The sequence below is a fragment of the Rhea pennata genome, chromosome 7 (genome assembly GCF_028389875.1).
Source record: "Rhea pennata isolate bPtePen1 chromosome 7, bPtePen1.pri, whole genome shotgun sequence".
Lineage (NCBI taxonomy): Eukaryota > Metazoa > Chordata > Aves > Rheiformes > Rheidae > Rhea > Rhea pennata.
Genome location: NC_084669.1, coordinates 14718574 through 14742664, shown reverse-complemented (window position 1 = coordinate 14742664; position 24091 = coordinate 14718574). Strand labels below are relative to the sequence as shown.

Sequence of the window (24091 nt, the reverse complement as noted above, 5' to 3'; positions counted from 1 at the left end):
GCCTACCTGGAATAAGTGCATGTTATCCAGTGCCTGCTTTTCTCTTGTTTTTATGGGAATATATATGAAAATGCTAGTGCACAGTAAGTTTGTGGATGAAAGGAAGGTTTACTGCGTGTTATTGAGAGCATTGACAATGATAGAGAAGGGGCAAAAAACACGAGACTTTTCCCCATCTGTGAGATGACTTAGAGGATTTATCTGGATGTTGTGTGTCCCGATTCGACATTCGTGAAAGCCCAAAATGTAGTTAACTAACTTTCTTTTTGGAAAAATTTATGCAAACTTCAGGATTCTTAGGTAAAAATATTGTTTTAAGTTTAAAAGCTTAGAAAGATTTTGATTGTCTTCTTTTGAAAATAAGACAATGAAAGGTAGGCAGGGAGGATGCTCACCACTGTTTTTAGCATGAGGCTGGTGTAAGTCATTATCTAGTCCTGCTTTGTTCCTGTAATTTCTTAGCTTCTGTGACTGCAACTCCTGTAATTCAGCTTGTTCTCAATACTGCAACTATACGAGAGCTGAGCTTATATTCTATACGGGTTACAATGCAGCAAGCTGAGTTTTAGGCCTTCTAAATTTCCTGCGCTCTTACGGATTTTAATTGGGCTTCATGTTACTAGCACAATGTTTTTTTTGTGATTTAATTGAGCAGTCAGTGTGAATTTTGTGGTGTTCGTGTACATGCAAGAGAGAGGGAGATTTTCTAAGTGTTCACATATACATAAACAGGTGGGTTTCCAGCAGAGAGATTTGCATTTGAAAACCTGCTCTAAACGGGCTGGGATTTCCCAGGAGAAGCAGCACCAGCAGTGAAATGCAGCGATCGATCAGCATAGAATTGTGTGAGCATTTGATGGGCAAAATGTTGTGGTATAAAGACAGGACCCAAGAATAAGCTCTTTGTGGCTTTGTTTCATTCTTGAAAACTGTGACTGAGAAGCTTTTATCATTATTTTTTTTTTATTGGCCACATTTTGGTTAACCTGGAAAATATCAGCAAGATCTCTTGCAAAATTGTAAATGTAGTTTATTTCTTTAATCTAATTTTGATGCAAGAAAACTTTTAAATCAAATTTTTATTTATATCTGCCTATAGACCTCACTTAAAGAGTGCAAGAAGTATGTGCTGAACCACTCCTTTCAGTCCCAGAGTTGAAAGCCTGTAATTTATTGTACATAATGGTAAACTCTTTCTAAGCAGCTTGCATTTGCTGCTTTCTCTCTTTCCTAGTACTAAGGAAAACATTCCCTTCCTTATCACAACACTTCTACTCCACACCTTGTTCTTCCAAGTTGCTTATGGTATTGGGGGTTTATTTTAATTTTTCCTTTATCAGATGAGCTCTCCAAAAAATAGGTCTGCAAAAATATGTATAAATGTTCAAATAAACAGCAATGGGGACACCTGGTGGAGAAACTGCGAGTTGCCCGTGACACCCTGAATTAAACTCATGGACATGTAACCAGGAATTAGCCATCAGTGTGATGATCTGTGAGCGTTTTTAACGACAGGAGCTGCAAGATAACTTTGGTTAGCTTAGCTGTCTGCCACTGGCGGCTCATTCGCTGCGTCCTGCCCTTGCCGCTGGCCAAGAGAACTTGCACGGAGCTGTCACGGTGCAAGCACCCGTTTCCCGGTTTCTGTTGTTGTTTAACATGACTGGGGATAAAGCTGCAACTGCTGGCAAATGCTAGTTCTCTTTTGCTGCTGCAGAAGCTGCCATGCCTGATTCAGGGACTCTCACATGAGCACCATGGACACTTGCCTAAGAGATGTCCTATTTACAGATGTATTTGGAAGGTAGCTGGGAAGGTTGGGTGAAAAGCTAGGAATATATCTGCTCATAGCTGAGAGGCAGAGAACCCAAACTGGGCAGCACACTATCTTTGAATAGTTCCTGCTGTGTGTCACATGAGATATCCCAGTCTCAAGTGCTCAGTTCATCCCTGGGGCACCACACGTATGTTAGAGGGCAGAATTTGGTTTCTAGGCTTTTTATTTGTACTATAAAAACTCTGTTCAGAATGGGACAAACACAAGTCCAAGGGTGAGGCAATCAAATGGGCAGCATTTTTGTACATGTGCTCTTGGAACTGTTTATATGTGGGCCCAGCTTTATTTGGAGAGAAAATGCTCATGGTTGGTTGTTTCACCTCTAATTTGTTCAGAAAACAAGCATTTACCCTTTCTTGTGACAAGACAGCCACATATAAATGGGTTCTGGTGCGCCTTCTGGCGGGCACCAGCTTCAGAGTGTGGGACTATATCTGTTTTCTTTTCCTTTCTAAGCAGGGGAGGAGGAGAAGAAAAATTCTTATGGTCATGAAGAAGGAAGAATAATTTCGGCTTGTTTGTTTTGGTACAGTCTGTTCTGATATAGAGTGAAATTTATATAGCCTACTGGTTTTCTCATTGTTTGGGAAAGAAGGAATGTATTAATTATAATTCTGTACCAGGACTGCCAGATAATTGGAAGAGAAAGGGACTCTGACTTAGAGTCTGCCAACTGTTACAAGTTGGGCAGCAAACTGCGGATATCTATTAGATATAAGAGTAGTATTTGTGTTTAATTTGCATTTTCTCTGTGGCAAATCAGAGTTGCAAATTAAGTATGAACGGCTGTTCCGTAGGCAGCCAGTATAAAAGGTCTTTGCCCTTACCCAAAATGAAAATAATAAATTAGTTTAATAATATTAATTTTATTTGTTTATATTCCTGAGTTGGGATTAACCTGTCAAACCAGGACGCGTTTTTTTTTTTTTTGCTACAGGACTGTGACTCAAGATCAGGCAGTTTTAAATTTGGTGCTTGAATTCAGATGCCTCAACGAGATGCCTTTCCTGCTGCAGGACTGGGTGCTCCTGCTGCCTGAGATTCAGGAGAGCTGACCAGATGCAGCTGCTTTGAATAGCAACAAGTGACTGCCTGGGGCCTGACCAGAAGTCATTGTCTGACAGTGGCCAAGAGCAGATGCTTACAGAAGGAATTTGAATCCTGAGCCAGTCCCTGGTATATCCTTCCAGCTTCTGGCATATTTTAATCACTAAATATTTCTTATTTTCCTCCTTGCAGAAAACACCTTCTGTAGTGGTGACCATGTATCGTGGCACAGCCCTTTGGACAACAGTGAATCTAGAATCCAGCATATGTTGTTGACAGAAGACCCACAGATGCAGCCAGTGCAAACTCCTTTTGGAGTTGTTACTTTCCTACAGGTACAGCACAGTAGCAGTGGCTCTGGTCACCTCTTCCTTATGGAATGGAACTGACATTATATTTTATTTAGTTTTGATAAATAACATGGTCTTTCAGAACTTGCTGTCAAATGCTTATTCCCCTGTTCTCCACTTTTCTTTCTGCTTTGACTAGATCACAAAGGATCTCCTCCTTGAATCATTCCTTTGGTGATGTTCAGTAAGGATTTTTACCTGTAATGAGCCACAGTGCACCTAATTCTCATGATAGAAGCTCATCTGATGGAGAGATGCTTGACACCTTAACACAGACCTAGAGTTGAATGTTGCATATTACTGCTCTGAAATTTCAAAAACCAACATGGGGAAAAGGCTCAGGGAAACACTTATTAAAAGATTATTCAGAGCTAAATTCAAATTCATGCTATGGCAACATTAATAATTGATCCACTGGTTTGAGGTCCAGGAAGAGAGAACTTAAGACTTACTTTTACATCCTTTAATGGCTGAACTATAGCTTGTAGCATTGACATAAGGATTCTTTAGAGGCTAAGTGAATTTGCCTATATTGATCTACAGTTTAAGAAAGGTTCAGGTTTGCTTTGCAAAAGAAATATTTTAAAAAATCCCTTGCCTGTTAACCCCACATCTGGAGATGTTTAGGCCAACTGCTTATTTCTCCCTGCCCCATGAAAAAACTTCTTTAGTGTGGGAAGATGCAACTATCTGTATTTTACAATTTAAGCTTCAAGTTACTCCCATTTGTCTTTGGCTCTGGTTGCAACAAGTGTTTATGAGCAGGAGGGAGGGGAAGTGCTGTTATCACAGACCTGCACAAAACAACTGCTGTGCAGGGACAGAGGCTTTTCTGAATCTTCTGGTGTGCCCAAAAGCCTGTGTTTTATCAACAGGAAAGAGGTGGATGTGGGTAAATCAGTAGAAGGTGAGTTGTGGGGTCTGGAAGCAGAGAGAGAAAGCAAAGCTAAGCAGGGTGATTCCTGGCTGGCCCTGGTGGGTGCTGCATTAGTCCCCATCCCTTCTTTAGTGCACAGCTGTTCCAGATTGAAGGTCAGTCAGCTTGTTGCATCCTGAGGCTCTTGGCCTCTCATCGTCTTCACAGCACATACGTTGACTTATTTTTTCCCCTTTGTTTGATGCTCGTTGTTATGGATTTATTTTGACTTACGAGGATCAATGATTGCAAAAAGAAAGGAATGAACACAAAGTAATTTCCTGTTTGGAGTCTTGCTGTTTGTGTGTAGTTAGTGAGTAAAGGCCCAGGGAGGGGTGCGCTGAAGCGAGGGTGATTGAGGCTGTTTGCTGAGGAGCCCTGGCGGGTGGGTGGGGATGAAGTGCAGATTCAAGGGCTGGGTCCTGAGTAAGAGCACTCTGCGAGGGGCAGGAGGCAGGGTGTGCAGGACTAGGCGCATGCTGACGTTGATAGTTTTCCACACAGATCTCGATCAGTGCAGATACAGTCTTGTAGCAAAGGCACACCAAGCACTTCTGCTTACTGCTCTTCAGAGTTTAGTTTCCAGTTTTCCTCCTTTCTGATAAAGCACTAGCTGAACAAATTTTGACCAAAAATTCAGTATTGTTGCAAAAGACCTAGGGTCTCAAGAGAGAAAATAAAAAATAATTTCTTATCCCAAGGGGTGAATCATTGTGCTTCAAGGCACAAGCCAGCAGTTGGTGGATCAGGAAGGAACTGCCTTTCTCTATCAACTAGAGAGTGTCCTGCCCCTTCGCTTTAGGTGGCTGATCTCGGCTGCTGTGAGAGGGACATCTGGTATTGCTCAGTGTGGCAGTTCCCACCCTGAAAGGCAAACACATTCTGCCTCGTGCGCGGAGCGAGAAGTCTGCAATTGTCTACAGTGAAGAGTGGATTATGCGATGTGTGAGCGACTCTATGGTGCTGAATAAGATTTAACCAGTCAGCAAACTGAGCTGGTCAGGGATTTATGAGCACCAAACCATTCCTTTGTGGCAGTCGGTCCTTTGCCTAATTGAAATTGCTGATGTAGTGTTGCGTTTGCTCCTAGCAATCGCCTGACAGAGCGTGCGCTCAGACCCTGACATGCGCTGCCTTAGTCTTTCTTGTGTTGACTAAATTGAAGTGCAAGAACAGGCTAGTGGATCTCTGGTAAACTCTGATTTTTTCGCCAGGCCCTTTTCATATCTAAATCCACATGCTGCACGCAAGATCCAAGTGTTACATGGCTAGGACACCTTACATGATTTCAGCAGAGGGCATAAGGAGCTGCAGAATCTCTCCATTGTCTCAAGCTCCATTCTGATGTAGTTAGTTTAAATAAACAACATTTCCCTGTATCTTGAGTTTGATGTAGGAGTACATGGCATGTTTTCTCTATGGTTCTTGCACTGTTCCCATACGATTTAGTATCTCTTTTTTAATTATTATTCCAGATTGTTGGGGTTTGCACTGAGGAGCTGCATGCCGCTCAGCAGTGGAATGGACAAGGGATCTTGGAACTGCTTCGGACTGTGCCTGTGTAAGTGTATTAGTTTGTACAGCCCCATATAGAAGAGTGTTCTGAGAATAAACAATTAAATTGTTTTGTTTTTTGTTTTTTGTTTTTTTTATTAATAGTATTTAACTTGTTCATGAAACTTAATCTTCTGCTCTAGCTGGAAATGGGAATTGATTGCAACTGTTTTCTCATGTACAGACACTTAAATGGCAAGTTAATGCTTGTGAAAGTCAACGTGTTCTGGGTAGAACAGAATGACCTCTTGAAAGCTTAATTTCCTTCCTCTTGTGCATGCAGCATTTTCTCATTGATTCTTCCTGGAAGAATCAGGATAACTGTTACTGGTTGTCCTCTCTGTGTAGTCCAAAATAAGGAAGGTAGAAGGTCTGACTTACAATGCCTCGTAAAGCTTGGATATTGTCTGAAAGTGAGAAAATCACGGCAAACTCAATGAGAGGAGCAGTGTTCATGCTAGTGATGTCCACTATTATTTCTCCATTATAATGCTGGATCAAGGAGGAGATAGATTTAAAATGCTGTGTGATATGTTGATGCATTATTTGCTGCCAGATTGCAGCTAAACTTTTTTTTTTTTTTTTTTAACTTGCAGATGTTTTGTTTAAATGTTTTCCTTTCATATTTAGAGGAGGTTATTGCAGTATGATAGTAGCTTGGAAGATTTTAAATAAAATATTTTTGAGTATGTGCTCCTGGGCACCATAGCCCACTCTCTAGTCCCACAATGGACTTTTATTTCAGTTTTGACTTTTCGTCCAGCCTTTGCTTCTGGTTTTCTTGAACTTCTTAAATTTCTTCTGAATCTTTCCCCTCTAAGGCACAAGTGCAGATAGTTCATAAGGATGCCCTAGAGAAGAGAGAATCTGTGCAGCTGCAAACTTTGTTTCTGGGACTTCAAGGCAATAAATGCTGCCTGCAACCCCCCTGGTTCCTCTGACGTCTGTGCAAACATGCTGCCTTCCTCATTCTGTTCTCCTATTTTGTTTTGGGGAAAGTACTGCTTTTGTGCTGTGGGTACAAACATCTTTCCAAGGATAAAATGAAGCCCAAATATGCTGCAAACTACTGATGATGTTGTGGCATCAGGGTGAAAGTCTCTTGTGTCCCAGGTGAAGAGCTGAAGCAGGTGGCACCTTTGCAGTTAACAATTAACAGCTTCCAAGATGATGTGAAAAAAGAGTGGCTATCAATGCATCTGAGGAGCTATAGAATATTGACTCTCAGTGCTCTGACTGCAAGTGCTTTAAGAGACTATAACAGATAAGGCCAGAGGAAGGGGCTTTTGACTGCAATAACAAAGTATAATATTAAAGTGAAATTTTAATGGCAATTCCAGATGAGTTCAGTTTTTATTTCAAATGAAAAACACCCTCTAAAACTGATTTCTGCAGTCTGTGTGCATCGTGACCTAAATTAAAGTCCGCAGATAGTTTATCTTTTTAGTAATGTTTTCTATCACCTTTGTTAGGAAACATCTTGACCTTCCAACTTTTATTGCTAATGAAAACAGATTTTCCTGAACCACCTGAGTATGCAGCCATTAAGTACCAACCAGGCAAAACATCTATTGTGAGGATATTAATCACAGCAATAAGCTTTTTATGGTACTGAACATGACGGCTGATCTCGGCAAAAGGCAAAGTCCCACTGGGACCCTGCTGCATCCTTAGACGTGTAATAGAGGTGGTAAATCTTGGCCCCTGGCCTTGCTTGCCTTTCCTAGGCCCACGTTGTGCTGGACTTCTCTGTCCCAATTCAGAGTTACCTACCAAGAATAAAATGCAGTTCAGTCTTGTATGGGTAAGAGAGTCCACGCAGGGGATAGCCTAAGTTGATCTTGATCGTGTTGCAAGATTGGTGGTGACAGATGCTAGGCAGGTAAGTCAGGTTTTCATTATGTAAAAGTGTAAAGGATAAATGGGATATATATGCAGTGTGAAGGGGCTTCTAGGCTTTTTTTTAATGGTTTTGTGCCTCTTCCAAGTACAAGTCCACCCTGGAGACTCCATGTGAAGAGTACTAGCTAAAGTCCCTGTTTGGTTCATTACTTTTCTTTCTTTGTAGAGCTGGCGGCCCCTGGTTAATAACAGATATGCGAAGAGGAGAGACAATATTTGAGATTGACCCACATCTGCAAGTATGTCTTTAGTTAATAAAATGTCAGGTCTTCTGTTGTAGACAGGAGAAATTGGTTTAATGGTATTAATGCTGCTCTATTATTTCCTGCAGATGTACTGTGATCTTTCCAACATTTACAATTATCCCAGAACTGTTTTAAGACTCCTTTTGCCCTCTGAGGTGGTTCTAATGTTCAGGTGTGCACATGTTCAAGCCTAGGCATATGACAGCTCTAGGAAAAAATGTAGAGAAGGAGGACCAAAAGAGCAGTGCCATATGTGAGACAAATTAGTAAGATTTGGGTTGCTTGTTTTGGAAAGGAAAGAGGAGAAAAAAAGATGTAAGCGTATGAAATTGTACATGATTTAGACAAGATAGATCAGGAACTTCCTTCTTCATTTTATATGCAAATATAAGGAGATATGCAGAAAATTCAAAGCCTGCTAAAGTAATATTTTTTCACAGATACGACATTGTAACTTATTCCTCTAGGAAGTCACTTGAGGCCTAGTAGTTAGTTTAATCTGGAAGAGAATGGGAAGCCAAGAGTGTGTCATACAGTTATCATTAATAATACATTCAGGATGATATATTAAACCTTCTGCTTCAGAGTTCAAATTAATTTCTAAAGTTAAAAGACAAGAATAGGACCTGTATGGAGGTGCAGGAAGGTTAGCGTCCTGTGGCCTATGGCTGATTTATTTATTTGACAGACAGTTCTGCATCCCTTCAGCAGAGGTTTGATGCTAATGTAGATGGGTCCCAAGCAAATCCAGTGTCATGCTGACCTTGTTTCAGTGAATCACTGAGAATTTTCCTTTAGCAGAGAACTTATGGCTTAGCCGGGGAGGGCATGTGCGTGTGTTCACGTTTTACAAGCTATTGTATTTGCTGATGGCTTGTGTGTCTGTATCTGATTAGCCTTAGTTGCCTCACATTTTTTGTTTTGAAAGCTTAAGAATAAAGCCAAATTCTACTTTTACTGCTTTTAGGGATTCATTCATCTAAAATAACCCCAATCTGAGAGAGAGAGAAAAAAAGATTCCACAGATGTCCCACAACATGGATGCTAATACAATGGGAAGGTTTTCTTTTTTTTTTTAATTTTCAGACTCTTGAAAACTTTGCCTGCGTGCCCTCTTCCCTCCTGGAGGGTGTTTGTTCTGTACACACTGATGATTCCTAATGATAACAAGATTTTCTTCGATTTACTGTAAATGAAATGATTCCAGCTTACTGGAATCTGAGTCAGCCAAGGCAAGTTAAGGCAAATAGGAAAGTACTTCTCCCTCACTAGTGTGTCCTGCCACTGAAAGCTGCTGTCTGTGGTCTTTCCGGGCGTCCTCACGTTGAAAACATGTTTCTGTTCCCTCTTGCCCTTCTCGCAGTGAGTATGTGCAGGTATGTGTATACTCCTTTCTGCCATGCCGCCACTGAAGGCAGACTGTGAGGGAGACCCGGGGCAGAAACTTCTTCTGTGGTCCTGAGTCCCAGGAGGAGCCTCTGCAAAGTGCCAGGAACAAGGTTGTGCCAGCCTGGGTCGGGCCTGCTGCTCTGAATCAGCGGCCGAAGGATGAAGTGGCTTTCACTCGGCGTTTTCTTCGGGGTGTTACTTGGTGCCCCAGAGCTGAAAGCCATCGCTAGAGGATAAGTGGAGGCGAGGGAGGGAGAAGGGAGAGAAAATGGAGAACTTTCCCGGGAGCCAGCGCGCACGCTGCCCGCCTGGGAAGCGGGCAGAGCTTGTTTTGAGACTGCTTTGTTTCTTGTGGGAATTGGTTGAGGCCTAAACCCAGCGCTGGCAGCAGCGGCTGTACTTTCTGTCCGAAGTCGCTGCGAATGGGGTCCCAACTAAGATGTCATCCCAGGATGTCAGCAATTAACGCTGTGGCAACACTGGCTGGTTTCTGTTCAGCCAGGCTTCCCCGCAGGCTATTCAGATTTCCCTGGCAGTACTGTCAAACAGTCCCTGTTGGGCCCTAGCTCTGCACTGATTCTCAGCGCTTTGCTTGTGTCTTAGCAGATATCTCAGAAAAGAATAAAGCTGATTTGAATTTCCTGAGTTGTGGTTGCTGCTCTGTGGGTCACGCTGCAGTGCTCTGGCTCATTTAGAAAGGGATCAATGACTTAGAGCCTCAGAGCATCTCTCCCACATGCTGAGAGGAAAATGGGGATAGAAAAAGCAGAACCTCCTTTGCCCTGAGCTCCTCCAGCCTCCTGCTCAGGCTGCCTTTCAGGGAGGAGGAAGAGCCCCTTGGCCCAGGCATATCTTAACTGGCTGAAGATGGGGTAACACTGTGCATCACCCCAACTGAGTTTTTTTTTTTCCCTCCTTTAGCATCAACACTTGCAAATGTTATAAAACAGGCATGCAAATTAGGCTGCCTTAGGCCAGCTCATTTCCATCAGTTTCCCCTTGATCTCCAAGAGACGCCAACGGAGCAGCACTTCTTCCCCTAAGGAAGTGCTCTGCAAACCAGCTGAGATGCAGATGAGCTGCAGAGCCTTTCCCTTAGCTTCTGTGTCCTCTCCAGGGGTGCTAACTGTGTGAGTGGGGCCCCTGGCTATGCTCGGGGAGAAGCGCTTCCCAGGAGAGCCTGTCCCCTGCTGGAGGCCTCAGGGCTCTTCCTCTACCTCCTTAAGGGCAAGTTTGGCTCTCCTGTGCATCCCTAGTCAGTGGAACGAAAAATAACCATGCTAACAAGTCAAAGCTCCCTGTCCTTGCACCAGCTGATTTCGGTCCTCACAGAGCATCGTGCGAGCTCCCTGAGGGGCCACCCGGTAAAGCATCATTTATATATGTAGGATCGGATGCATTTTTTTTCCCCACAACTTCTATTTCTGGGTGCAAGAGCTCATTTTATATTTAGGATATAACAAGAGAAAATTACTGCAGATTTGTTATTTCTCAGGTTCTCCCATTACTCTTTCCCAGAAGCCAGTTTTCCATGACACTGGAGGGAGATGCCGTTAAGTGGTAGCCTTCTTCCAGGGAAAGAAGCAGAAGGAAGACAGTTTCTTAGCTGCCTAAATCTGTCTAAGCCAGGATTGTTCTGGTCCTGCCCTTAGCTGCAGGCTTCTGCATGATGCCTTGGGCCAGGGAGACAGTTCAGGGAGCTGCTGCAGCTGGGAAAAAAAATGGCTTAGGAAAAGGGGTAGGAGCACATGGGGGAGGGTGGGACTGCAGCCACTGTGAATTAGATCAGCTTAAACTGCTGTGCAACCACACCCCAAGTCCTCGTGCTTATCTTGGGGCTGCTCAAATCCTCTCTTGAATGGTCACAAGAACAGGCAATGCTCTGTATAGGGTACGGCGTATTCAGCTGGGCAGGGGGAGGAGCGTATGTGGATTTTAGTATGGAAACTGCTTCTTAGGGAACAGAGCACTGAATGCTCCCACGGTCTCTTGACTTCAGTGGCAAGGTCAAACCAGAGGGTAGGAATAATGAGTGAGATCTGCTCCTGTTGTGTGTAGCACGCAGAGAACTGCTCTGCTCTTCCCTCAAATCTTCAAAGCCTGTCTTGCGTGCTGCAGAAGTTATCACATGTTTTGAAGTGAGCCAGATGTATATAGTGAGATGGAGATCTTGCTAGTGCTGCTGATTGGTATTAGAAGTGACACCCCTTTTGAAGGGGGGGGGAAATGAGCCTGATTTGTTCAGTGCCAGCTGAGAGGTAAAGCATTAAGAGCAGCCCTTCCCCTCTGCAACTCAGCTCTAGGTTTGTCCAGCTCAACATTACCCCCTTGTGGGAAATAGGTGGAAATTCAGACTAGTGCCTGTTCCTGTTAGCAGGTAGGAGTCCTTGGAGGTTTTGCCTGTAGCTTAAGGCAGAGTCTTGCTGGTAGCAGATGCATGTGTCCTTGAAAAAATGCCTTGTGTCTAAGAATATCCAGCTGCATGCTGTTTCTGTGCAACATGTTCCTAGACTCAAACAGTGGTTACATGCTTGGAAATCCCAACTCGCAAGGGATGGAGTTCGTGTATTTGGCAACAGAGCTGAGCAAAAGCTTTATGTGCACATAGATCTTGAGTCTCCCTTGCACATTTGTACTCGACTGAACACACCGGTGTATTGAAAAGCGGTAGTTATCTGGTCAGTTTGCAAATAATGAACTCTTGTGAACATTGAGCCTTCTGTGGACTATTTTTATTCTGGGACTCCTCAGTAATCTTGGAAAGGGGTCTTAAATCTAGTTATTCAAGAGTTTATCACTGACATAAAACAGGTAGACTGTCAAGCTGTGCTTCATAGAGGAGTATACACTGTAGTATCATAAATGCTTCAAGTTGCTATAAACTGGAGCTGACACTGAAAAAAGCAGCCCTGCATGCGCCCGGCCACTCATTTCCACCTCTGTCTTTCCCTGTTTTGTGCCAGCAATGACCACGCAGTGAAGCAGTTGGGATGGGGTAAGAATTTAAACCAACCTGCTACAAAAAAAGATTTGGTCCAGTTCAGGTCAGCTCCCTAATTTAGCTCATTGTGCAACCACCCTTAGCAGGCTGATCAGGATGGAGAGGCAAAGTGTGGTAACAGCAGCCAGGAAAGGATGTGTAAGTGCTGCTGAAGGCAGCTGAGCTGATGGTGCCCTAGAGCCAGAGGGCTTTCAGCTCACATCCAAGCCGCACCCAAAAAAGTCTTGGGGTTTTGCATATTTTCAAGCAGGAGAGAGTCGACAAAGGAATTGAGACAGATGGCTCAAACTTGAGCGGCGTGAGTGCCAAGTGTGCCTGGGATGATCTCAGCCGGCCCCCGGAGGATGACGAAGACAGCAGGAGCATTTGCATTGGAACCCAGCCACGGCGGCTGTCCGGGAAAGGTGAGAAGTCCTGCACTGGTCCTTGGGCCCGCTCTCTGATGGGTCTGGGCAGTGGGCTGAGTCGTGAATCACTGTGGGATGCATAACAAACACCACATTTATGGGAAGGCTCAGTGTATCTCAAGAGGATGGAATTAATTTTGGTATGGCCTCTTCGAGGAAGATGGGAGGAGTTGAGAGAGATCTTTGCATTGTTTTGTCTGAACTTACCTTCCAGTTTTTAGGCTATTCCAATCTAAATCTCTAAAGTTAAACTGAGCCCTGGCGAAACTAGGACCTTAAGTACCTGCAAGGTATAGCAACTGCATTTTCCCAGGTCATATTTCCTTTTTAACATTGTCACTTCCTGAGTGTCAAGTTGGACTGACACTGCATGTTGCTGTAGCTGAAGTCAAGTGATACTTGCAAATACATAACTCTGGAAAGAAGGAATTGAGTACAGTGGAGTTCCCCTTTGCAGTGAGATGCCACCTCAGGCTACAGATGTCACAGCCATTAAGCACACATGAAATTACACGTTAGCTTTCAAACTGATCAACTAATGTAAAATGTAAGGATTTGAGATTTCCAGAAATTAATGATGGTTTCCATAGGAATGATATCTTGCTTGTTTTTGATCCCATAGGGGGGAAGAAAAATAAATGCATGTAGCATTCCATCTGGCTTCTGTGCAAATATTTTGAACTGCAGTGAGTCTGAAAAGACTAGACACTGTTCTCCTCAAGCCCCACAAATGAAAAACCTGAGTCAGGTCTACACAGTGATATTTGCCTGTCCATGCCTGTCCAAGTTATTTCAGCTGATTCTGAAATAACTTGGATATTTTGTTCTACACTCGATTCTCTCGTTTCTCAAAAAGACAAAGAGATGTCTAAGAAAGTTGGGGTACAAGCATCCTTTTAAAGTATTTGGCTGTTAGGCATTACAGGAAAATAAAAAAGTAGAAAGATTGTGTTCGAACTGCATAATTTGCAGTTTATTTTCAAATGTCAGCTTGAGGATGAAGCTTACCCTGCATAAAATTCCTTTCTCTTGTGGATATTTTTGTAAATTAATTGACAGATTTGCAAAGCCAAGTACAGAAACTCAGGGACCATCTTGCACTAGTTTGGTAAAGGAACAAACTCCAGTTATGCCTCCTCCCTTCATGAAAGCTGGAAGTGTCAGGAGGTTCTACAAGAGCTGCAGAAGCAGCAAACACCTCATTTATGGAAGGAATACAAAGCTACTCAGAATTTCCTCATCAACAGCAGTGTAGTGCAAAGGTTCCAGCTCTCCTTGCCTGACATAACGTAGCAGCCCAAAACAACTTTGAAATAACTTCTAAGCTCCAAGAAGAACCATTAGGTATTTAGCCTTATTGATTTCTTTCTGAAGGGGAAGGGTTTGAATGAAGCACACCATAGAAACAGGCCTTTTAGGAAAAGCTGACAGCTTCTTGTGTGACGTTTTGGGGGACGATAAATCATGTTAAACAAATTCTCTTTGCAGATACGGAGCAAATCAGGGAGACTTTGCGGAGAGGGCTTGAGATTAACAGCAAACCTGTTCTACCTCCAATAAATGCACAAAGACAGAATGGGTTGAACCATGACCGAGCACCGTAAGTTTAATTCTGCGCTCTTGGATGACAGGAGAAGGAAGACTTAAGAGCTCAGGGTGAAAAACAAAACCTTGTGAAAACCACAAAGCTGGGTGGAAAAAAGACTTGGTAGGGGAAGAAGAAAGATAACAGCAAATATTTGCAAAGTGTAAGAATAAAGGGAAAAGAGTTGCTCAGGCTGGGTTATTAGGCTAATACTCAGGAGGGCAGATCTTGAGATGGATGTTGGGCAAGCCTTGCTAATGCAGAGCAGCTCTGACTATGTCCTAGAGGACTTGCTGCTCACAGTGTAGTGTTTGAGGTCAGACCGGGCTGAGCTCTGTAAGATGTACTGGGTCAAACGGTGCCACACTATCCAGACAGCTAGGTGGAACAGAGCATGTTTGATATTTTTGTCTGAGCATTTTGTTTTTAAACTCATAATTACAAACTTTTTGGTTAAATTATTGTGGAGTGGTTTGGGGGGTTTCTTCTCTCTCTCTCTCTCTCTCTTTTTTTTTTTTTTTTTTTTTTTGTGTGTGTGTGTGTGTGTATAAAAGTGACTTTGATCTTGTTTGGCTCAAGCAGGCAAGTACTGGCGCTAATCATGTGCAGATACCACCCTGGTATCTTTTTGTCTACAGGCTATAGGTAAAGTGGGATGGATTAGGTGGCCCTGTAGATCTTGTCTTATTTGTAATGTTTGAATCTAAAAGCAATCACTTGTGGTCTCAACCATTTGCTATGTCTGCACTTCAGTTCTGTGGGTTTTTTCTCCTTCCCATCTTTGCTTACATTTAAGTTACTGGTTAAGTCTATTCCCATCAATTATATTCATCTAAATCTGAAGAAATCTAAATCTAAAGCAAATACATGCATCTTTGCAGCATTCTTTCATCTTGATGTTTCTTTTTGTTTCCTAGTCTCCTATGAACACTTGTACTTTCTTGTTCAAAGAGTAAAGATCATCAGGCTCTTTCCTGGAGTGCTAGGGAGGCCCAACATCCTGCTCTGTTTCAGTTCCTGTGTTTCATTCTTGATTCAAGCATTATACAAGAAAAATATTCTTAAAACTTTATTAGAACCCTGTTGTTTGTTCTTGTTCCTTTTTTTGTGTGAGTTCTGATTTGGCTGACTTCTGAATATTTTTGAGCTACCAAGTCCTTTGGGGAAGTATTATGTCAATTGCTGATGCAATGGACTGGTAAATAATATGAGGTAGTGGTATTCTTCAAAAACATCTCAAGTGGCTTTATTACTGCTTGAAGAATAATCTTAGTTTTGCTATGTAATAATTGTATTGAGCCAGATTCTGACCTGACTGAGATTCCAAGTGATATTTCTCTGCTGAAAGGTTGGTCCCACTGGAAAAATAAAATGATACTGTGTGATTTGCAAGAATCGCCTCCAGCCTTAGAAGACTGAAAAGTATTGAACAGCGTTTCTGAAGGATAGTGGGCTCCTGCAAGTATTTGCATGCCCAGTAAAAGCCCTGTGTTCGCAGTGGTTTGGGGCAACCAGAAATATTTTGGGTACTCATCAGGGCAGGGAGGCAACTGCTAGGTAAGCCTCACTGCTGGGAGGCAGTCTTTGCTCAGATAAGAAAGCTTTGTATCATCCATGGTGAGGTAAACAGAGATATGCTTGTGACGGAGTGCTGAAATGTTAGCAGAGGTCAGAGATGGAACACACAAATATTTACCTGAGTTTTTAACAGCTCTGAGACAGAGAGGAAGGTAGGTCAAATTTGGAGCTTCATGTCTGTGTAGTGCCCTTTTTAGCAAATCTATCCTACCTGTAGTAGCTGTGCGCTCACCTTCCCTGAAGCCTTAATAGTACAGATGGCAGGTTCCCAGTGTTTGTTTCCCAGAAGATCAATACATTGCTCTGAGGTCTATGGTTACCACTGTGGAAACTGATAGATAGCCTGTTTCTCCATAATAGCAATTCAATTAAGGAAAGAGAGTTATCAGACTGCTGTGTGTCTTGCCTGCAGTGATTCTGGTGATAGTTAGCATCTGAGCAATAGAGGAGATCTCAACTAAAACAGCAGTGTTTCCTGACACTGCCTTCCTCTGTACTTACTGACTAGTCAGAGTTTGTAAAAGGTCTTTTCCATACAGATGCTCTTTTTTTCCCTGATTCACATAGCAAATATAGTGGAATTTGTTCAATGGCATGTCCTTACTGGGAGGAGAAGCTTGTGCTGGGAAGCAGTGTTTACTCGCAGTCTCTAACTAACTTGTAGTTAAATCAGGCCTGATTGGCCTTGTTGTGGCTGACACTTACCAGTCCACATTTTTTTTCCAGCCCACTGGGGTAGATATAGAGTAAAGTAGAATGATCTTACTAGCTTTTGGGCTTTTTTAATACACTGTCTGAGCATATCTTCTGCATTTGAGCAAAGATGGACAAGCTGCTGCTTAGTACATGAGCATGGTCTGGAGTCTCTCATCTCCCACTGCTGTAGAGGGCAGTAACTTAGAAGTTCAGCTTTTGCATGTAGTAGTATATCTACATCCACATTTGCTACAGGTGCTTGTAGTAGCAAAGGCTAAGACATGAAAGGCAGAAAACCTAGTTTGGATAGAATGATTCTGTAGGACTTGTAGGTGGGGGCCTGAAATGGAGGATAGCTCTACACACAGATCTTCTCCTTTGGGTACTATCCTTGCTTGGGCCTAGTGGAGCTGGGACTCTGTTCTGTCCTTCAGTGTAAATCTTGTGTAACATAAAGCAAGTAGTTTAGCTATTGAGCCTCGGTTCTGAATCTATAAAATGGGACTAATAACAGTGTCATCTTCTTGAGGCACCACAAGGATAAACATGTTAACGATTACGAGGTGCTGGCTGATGGGAGCCAGGCTTGTGTGTAATCATATCCTGCGCTGTACACATCAGACCATAAAATATCAAACCCGTGGTTCATTGCAAGGGCCCTGTGAATAACTGGCGCATTAGGGGCTCCTCAGAAACTTGACAGAAGTGCTCTGTCGGGGCATGGCAAGTTGTTCCAAATCTACTTTGCATAGGAAGCGCTGCAGAACCTCAGGCCATCAAATTTGCACCCAGCTGACATTAGGACGTTCAAGTCTGACACAGACTCTAATGGCTTCATGCAGAAGAGGAATGTGCTGTTTATTTACCATAGATTTGCAGCCACTGGCTGCTTTCCTACTAGCTTTCTTCCCTTTCTTATCCTAGCCCTGCCACCTACCCACAGCAATCTATCGGGGTTTAGAGCGGACAACCTTTTTTGCATTCAGTGTCACAATGTAGTGCCAGAAACACTCAAACTTTCTAATATTTATTTGTATAAAATTGTGGGGACTCATACAGAGACTTGCCTATTTTTGCGCTGCTACAGTTTCAGCACTTACACAAAAGCCTTACATTGTTTGTTTGATTGCAGATAGGGCTTAATTCAGTATTTTGGCTCCAGCAAAGCGCATACTTATATGTTAAGCATGCATATTACCAGTTGTTTGCTGTCCCACAGTCCTAAAAAAAGTTCCTTTGAGAAAAAGCTGTTTTCTGTCAAAACCCTGTTGGGCAGCTGAGCACTTTGATTCATTAATGTTATTACTGTAGACTGTGTAGCCCCTTTTCTCCTAAGGATATGAATAAAAGCACTCTTAATGCTTGCAACTGCATTGGACATCTGTTTCTCAAAATGACTGTTAGCTCAGTTCATAAGTAGCTGGTTAAATCAGCATTAAACAAAAGAACATGTAAATTAATCTTTGGAAACATGACTAATCATTTTGACCATAGGTAGCATAATACTCTTGATTACTACTTGGAAAAATGAGGCGTGCATGAATACAAATGTACTTTATAGCAGCACATTATTTATTTTTTAGAACCCATCAGCTTGGTAGGTGCTATTCAGACAGACAAAAACACAAGGCTCCCAGTCTCCTGAACTGTGCAGATTCTGCCCTTGCTGGATACTGTTAGCTGTTATCAACAGGGAAAGTCTAGATGTCAGACTAAACACTGCTGCTGTTAAGATCTCAGTGTGCCAGAGGCTCCAGATGTCAAAGATCAGTGACACTTGTCTTGCTTAGTTTGCTGTTTCATTTCTTGATACAATAAATTCTGGGGTTGGGTCTTTAATTGTCCCCAGCAATTAGTTCTCTGCTCTCCTGTGAGGTGGATGAGCAGTATCTCCACTTCTGGGAGGAGGACAGAGGAGTTAATTTGCCACAGTTGCAGTGAAAGCCAGGGTTGGGATAGGGGAATTCTTGACCTTTTCTACCCCTCAAGGGTCCCCTTGATCACGCAGCATTGCTGAAAGTGATGTTTTTCTGCCCCTTGGCTGACTCAGACAGCTCTACTGCTTCTGTCTGCTGAGCCATAGAATAGAAAGCTAGAGCTAGCAAACTGCGTTATTGCATAAGTTGAGGCTAGAATTATCAGTAATTGCTACACTTCGTTGCGCCAGGATTCAAGTAATGTTCACCCATGTCTTCGGTGTCTCGGGTGATGTTTGAGTAGTGAAGAAAGGTCTCCCAAGCCTGTGTTACTTTGACAAAGCACCGTGCTTATCCAGCTTCTCCCTATTGTTTATATCTCTTCTCCTTCTCAGAAAGGATAAAGCAGTGTGGTTCAAGAGGCAGCTCACGCACCGTTCCCATATTTCTGTCTGGGATTTCCCAGACAACAGTGTGCACGAAGGTCCCCCAGGATCAGTGGTGAGCTGCTCAGGCGCAGTGGTCATTTGTCCGGGAGCCCAGGACTTGCCCAAATATCTAAGATCCCATCTGCATTTAATTTTCAGACAGAAAAACAGGTTGAGTCTAGAAAACCCTGAACATATGGTAGCTCTGTGCCCATGTGCTAATTCTATCCAGCCCTGAACAATTTCCAGCTGTGTAGGGAAATGTAAGCAGGTTCCTGGCAAATCGGCCAGGGAACAACCCTCTGGCAGGTGGGGCTGGCAAGACTGTCCTGGATGTGACCTTCTGGTGCACTGAGCGTTTCAGGTTGTTGCCCTTCCCATGTGGGAAAAGAGAAGTTGTGTCAGTCCACAAGTCCTCCTGGGATAACCCCAGACTGGCATCTAGTCTACTCTAGTGCCAAGTTAGGAGCAGATGAATAACAGCGCTACCACTTGCAGGACTGGAGTCCACTCTGTGTAGTTCCTTTTACTTGATAAATAGGGCATGCTGATTTTTTCTTTCAGTAAATGCTTTGCGTAGCATTAGGTTAATGCAAATTAACAAGCTCCATCTGAGGAACATTTTTGAGGAAGCTCTTACAGTAATAGTGCAAGCAAGTCCGCGCTCTGCTTCTTCCATTTGTGCTTCTTCCATTTGCGCTGGGTTTTGATCGCTGCTTTACTTGGGCGGAGGGAAGCTGTTGTCTATGTAGCTGGTTTCCTGTCTTCAGTTCTTGGAGGCAAACTTTTACATAAAGGGGAGCATTTCAGTGTTCTCTGAAATTGTTTAGTTCTGGCTAGACTTTCCGATTCTGCAACCACTAAGCAGTAAGTTTCCAACCCAGTTCTGCTTATTTAGGCATACTCTCTCATCGAGACGCCATTCAGCGGTGTCTTGCTCGAGTAAGGAATGCTGTACGGGGGGAGGCAGTATACTTCAGGGAGTGTCTCTCAGCATGAGGCTGAGTGCTGGGTGACAAGCCAGCGAACTAGGAAAGCAAATGTCTGGAAAACTAACGTCAGTAGAAGTGCAGAGTGGTCGCTATGTTGAGCTGCACTTCTGCATACCTTTCCCCATCTGAGATTCCAAAAGTGTTCTGCAAACATTGACTTAATCCTTGTGACACCCCTGCGTGGAAGAATGCCTCTGTTGGACAGACAGGGAACCTGACGCATAAAGGAGTTTTTTGACTTTGCCCATGAGACTGCAGGGTGCCAGTGGCACAGCTTAAATCTCTCAATCCCAGTTCAGCTGTAGGTCTGGAACAGTCTGGCCCCTGCAAACACTGACAGTAGTTGTTATGCACTTTCCGAAGGGATATTTGAGTGGCAAGAAGATCGTTGCTGCCGGCATTGTCCTTGGGGTCCCTCTGTGCCAGGAAATACACACAGTAATTTTTGCTGTCTGATTTAACCAGGATGATGAGTGCCCAGATCTGAGCACTCAAACTAGCTTTGTCTACGCATGATCACAGCAGGATCTGTGTAACAGTGTCCTCCCCGTTTCTGCACTTGCCTCTGCGTCTGTGACGTGTCCTGTAAGTCTGTGTGCCAAGATGCTGTAGGGCTCTTTCCCACAACTGCTGGTTTGCCCTTCAGGGGAAATTGTGGGAAAAATGCTGGAAGATTGCTGGCACTTAAGTGATCTTTGACTCTATCTTCACTGAGGAACAAGGAAGTTTGAAATAGCCAAAGTTTGGCGGTGCAGAAGACGAGCTTAGCTCTCTCTCCTAGCTGTGTAAGCTGGCATTAATTATTTGCATTTGCCAACTCATGGCACAGGTTTTGTGCCTGGGAAGCAAGCAGTGACTGTAACTCAGGGTAGTGGGCAGTGGGCACCCATTCCTACAGAATCCGTCTCGTGAACAGCTTCCAGCAGCCCCTGGGAGGTAATTTGGAAATGCAGAGAAATCATGCTCCATGTCAGTGACAGAGCTTGGAAGGGAACTGAGGTCTGGTTCAGTAACAGATCCATGGGTTCAAGCACTCTGATCATAAAGCAAAATGCAAATGCAAGAGCAAATAAGATTGGAATTCTTAATCCCATCAGCCTGGTGGTTCTTGAATCCCATAAAATAACTGCCATCAGGACTGCTTGAAAAGAGGCTGCCGAAAACATGAATTACAAGGAGGGGACATCCAAACTTTGCGCAACCCAGTGATTACGTTGGCAGTTTTCCAGTATCCCCAAGGGCTGCTGCTAACTGGCATAAAAATAAACAGGTTGCAGCCACTCTCATCCTTAATGCAAGGAGAGGGCCCCGAGGAGAGGCTACAGGTTCCAGCGTGTGGCTGCACCCATCAAGAAGGAGCATAGCACATTGGGATGTGTAGTCTCCTCTGGCCTTTCCTCCCTGTTAACAGAGGTCTAGGGACGCTGCAGTCCCCATTTGATCCCCTTTGCAACAATCTTGACTACTCCTCTCACAGAAACCTTGCTTAAAAAAATCAAATACAGCTTTGGTTAAGTTCAGGGGCTGTTAGTCTTCATTCATGAGATTTAAAGCAAAACTAACAAACATCACTTCCTCCCTCTCCCCTCCCTCTCCCCTCCACCCAGGAGCAGGCTACTGGTAGAAACCGAAGCTGGAAAAAATAGTTGAAAGTCAGCTAAAGTCACCTTGGTAACTGCAGCAATACACTTGCCCAGAAGAGGAGACATCAAACCCAACTACAAACAGCTTTAAAGAAACAAAAAGAATGTAATCATCTAAAGAATTAATCTGACAACTGCCCACGTTTACACCTCCCACAAGCTCCCAATCAGAGGGAAGTGCGCTTTAATCTCCTCCAACTCCCCTCCAGTTTCACAAAACACTAGATGTGCAGTCCTTAAACTGGGGCATTTCCGGCATGCTGCTTCCATTTAAATCTACAGCCTTTCCTAATGCAGCAGCCCTGGCTTTTGCAGACTTGTTTTTTCTGGACACTGAGAAACATGAATTTCTTGTGTGGGTTGGATGAAGCATTAAATCTGGAATAGACAAAGTTTGCAACGTTTTACATGATAGTCAGCTAGATCTTAGTCATAACAAATAAAACTCCATCAGTTTTTGCTGCTGATTTATTTGGTGATGGGGTGGAGGAAGCAAAGGCTTACGGGTAACTGACAGTCGTAAAATCAGGGATGTTAGTCTTAAAAAGCAAACTTTTTTCACGTTTCCTTCTAAAACTGAAAACTACAAGCTGTGGACGGCAGAATGTGTTATGACAGGAGCTTTTTATTAATAACACTCTAGAAGTCCCACCGACCCTTCATCTGGGCCATCACCCTTTGGAAGTGTCCATGTACAAGGATTTCCATTTCCAATGAAAGAATTTTTATGAGGCTTACAGAGTCCCTGTGTTCCAGAGTCTGGAAGTCAGGGCCACTTTGTGACCTTCCTAATCCACCTTTCAAGTGAGCATCTCTGAACATTTTACAAACTTTAAACCTGTTAACACCCTTCACTGAAAACAGCTTAGGTGTATTTTGCTCTGTTTAATTTTCATCGGTTTACATGCCTTGGGATATAAAAGCAGTGGAGAAAGCAGTCCTCTCTGTGGACAATATGGGCCAACTTCCTTGCATCAGCCGCCATGTGGGTCCAACCAGTAGCCCACAGGCTGGATTTGGGCGAGGGGATGCTCGTCTCCTGGTTGCAACCTTTGCACCACAGCGTTCTTGAAGGATACTCTCAAAACCACAGCAGGGCCTGTAGCTAGAAAAAAAAAGTGATGTGGGGTCCCTTGCTGTGGAGGTGGGACTAGTCACTTAGGCTCCAAGGCTGATTGCAATTCCCATTAAGATACCAAAGCAGATGCTACAGCCTGACTCCAAATAGTGCTGGGACCTCTTGATATGTTGCATCCAACCCACAGCCTGTCCAGAAGGGCCCAGCACACAAATTCCTTGTTTAGAAAGGTATAGCTGAGATAGAAGGTTATTTGGTTTCTGCTGTCACAGTTTCACTCTGAACTTTACGTAGCTGAAATTGTGTGAGCTCCACCAAAGTGAAACAAGAAACACAGAGATCGTGACTGTTTTGGAAAAGTTTTGTGGAAAGGATTAATAATTTCATGTCATTCAAAGTATTAACTACCATTTTGCTTCACTCTTTTGCCTTTTTGACAGAAGGACTGGTTACTTATTAAAGGAAAGTCATAATTATTGACAGTCTTAAAGTCATGACAGTTCCGTTTGATGGTTATACATTAGTCAACATCTTCTCTTGAGCATATAATGACAAACAGCATTTGCTGCTTTTAATAAGACTTAGAAAGCTTTGCCCCTTGCCTCCAGAATATTGTCGTCATTTCTGTTATTGCATTAACAACTGGAGGCTGTTTCCCCTCAGGGCTGCGGCTCCGTTGCGCTAGCAGCTGTACTGGCTTGTACAGGAGAAATCTGAAAACCCACCTTCTGCTCAGAGTTTGGAGCCCAGGATTTTAGGGAACTGTCCTCTGACTTTCTGTCCTTCTGGAACACGAAACTACCGCTCTCATCACCTGGGAAGCAGCGTTAGGGGACGTGCCCGGCACTCTTAGCCAGTTGAGGTGAGAAGGGCAGGCTCTCTTGTCTGTAGCAATAATGTTGCTGTATAACTCTTGGTCTGCTCCAAGGTACATAAACTCTGAAACTGCATTTAATGAGCGCAAGCTTATGGCCTGCATGAAAATCATGCGTTGCTAATGGCTGACCCTTTTGGTGGGGATTGATAATGAATGATTGGAAGCGGTAGACCACAGGCTGACTTTCCCACAGCTCACTGTGTATATAAGATCTGATAAGGCAGTTCAAGCGAAGCTTAGCTTAAGGTCAACTGATCATTAATCAACTGTGCACTTCTCAGGTAATCAGCCTGCAAAATGCTGGCCCACTGCACTGTTTCAAGGCCCCACCTACAAAGAGCTGTAAAATGTTTGCTCAACTAGATTAAACACAGCTTTAAGTGCCACCTATAGACTACAAAGCATGATGTGTCTTTGCTTTGGGGTTAGCCCACCAGACTGACACCTTGCTGACTGTCATCCCGTTAACCTACCCCACACACGAGCAATATCCTTAACTGCTGTGTCTTTGCTGGGTCTGTTATTGCTTTTGTGTGTTCTTTACAGCAGAACTTGGGAAATGCTCTGCAGTTCTTTATTTTGTAGGGAGCTGAGCTGCTCTGATTTTCTTTTCCTTTTTTTTTCCCCTTTTTTTCCTCCTTCCCCCCCCC

The 24091-nt window shown here is 43.5% G+C and overlaps 1 protein-coding gene across 2 annotated transcripts in view; it reads left to right on the top strand.

The window, feature by feature from the left end:
- The window catches only part of SUFU (SUFU negative regulator of hedgehog signaling), a 95422-nt gene that overhangs the window by 50706 nt on the left and 20625 nt on the right, over positions 1-24091 (top strand). The window contains exons 4-8 of one of the 2 annotated variants that reach the window (XM_062579941.1): positions 3077-3219; positions 5626-5711; positions 7773-7845; positions 12489-12645; positions 14137-14248. In XM_062579941.1, coding sequence (XP_062435925.1) covers positions 3077-3219; positions 5626-5711; positions 7773-7845; positions 12489-12645; positions 14137-14248 — 571 coding nt within the window. The remainder of the gene's footprint in view (positions 1-3076; positions 3220-5625; positions 5712-7772; positions 7846-12488; positions 12646-14136; positions 14249-24091) is intronic. The other variant, XM_062579942.1, reaches the window with a different exon arrangement.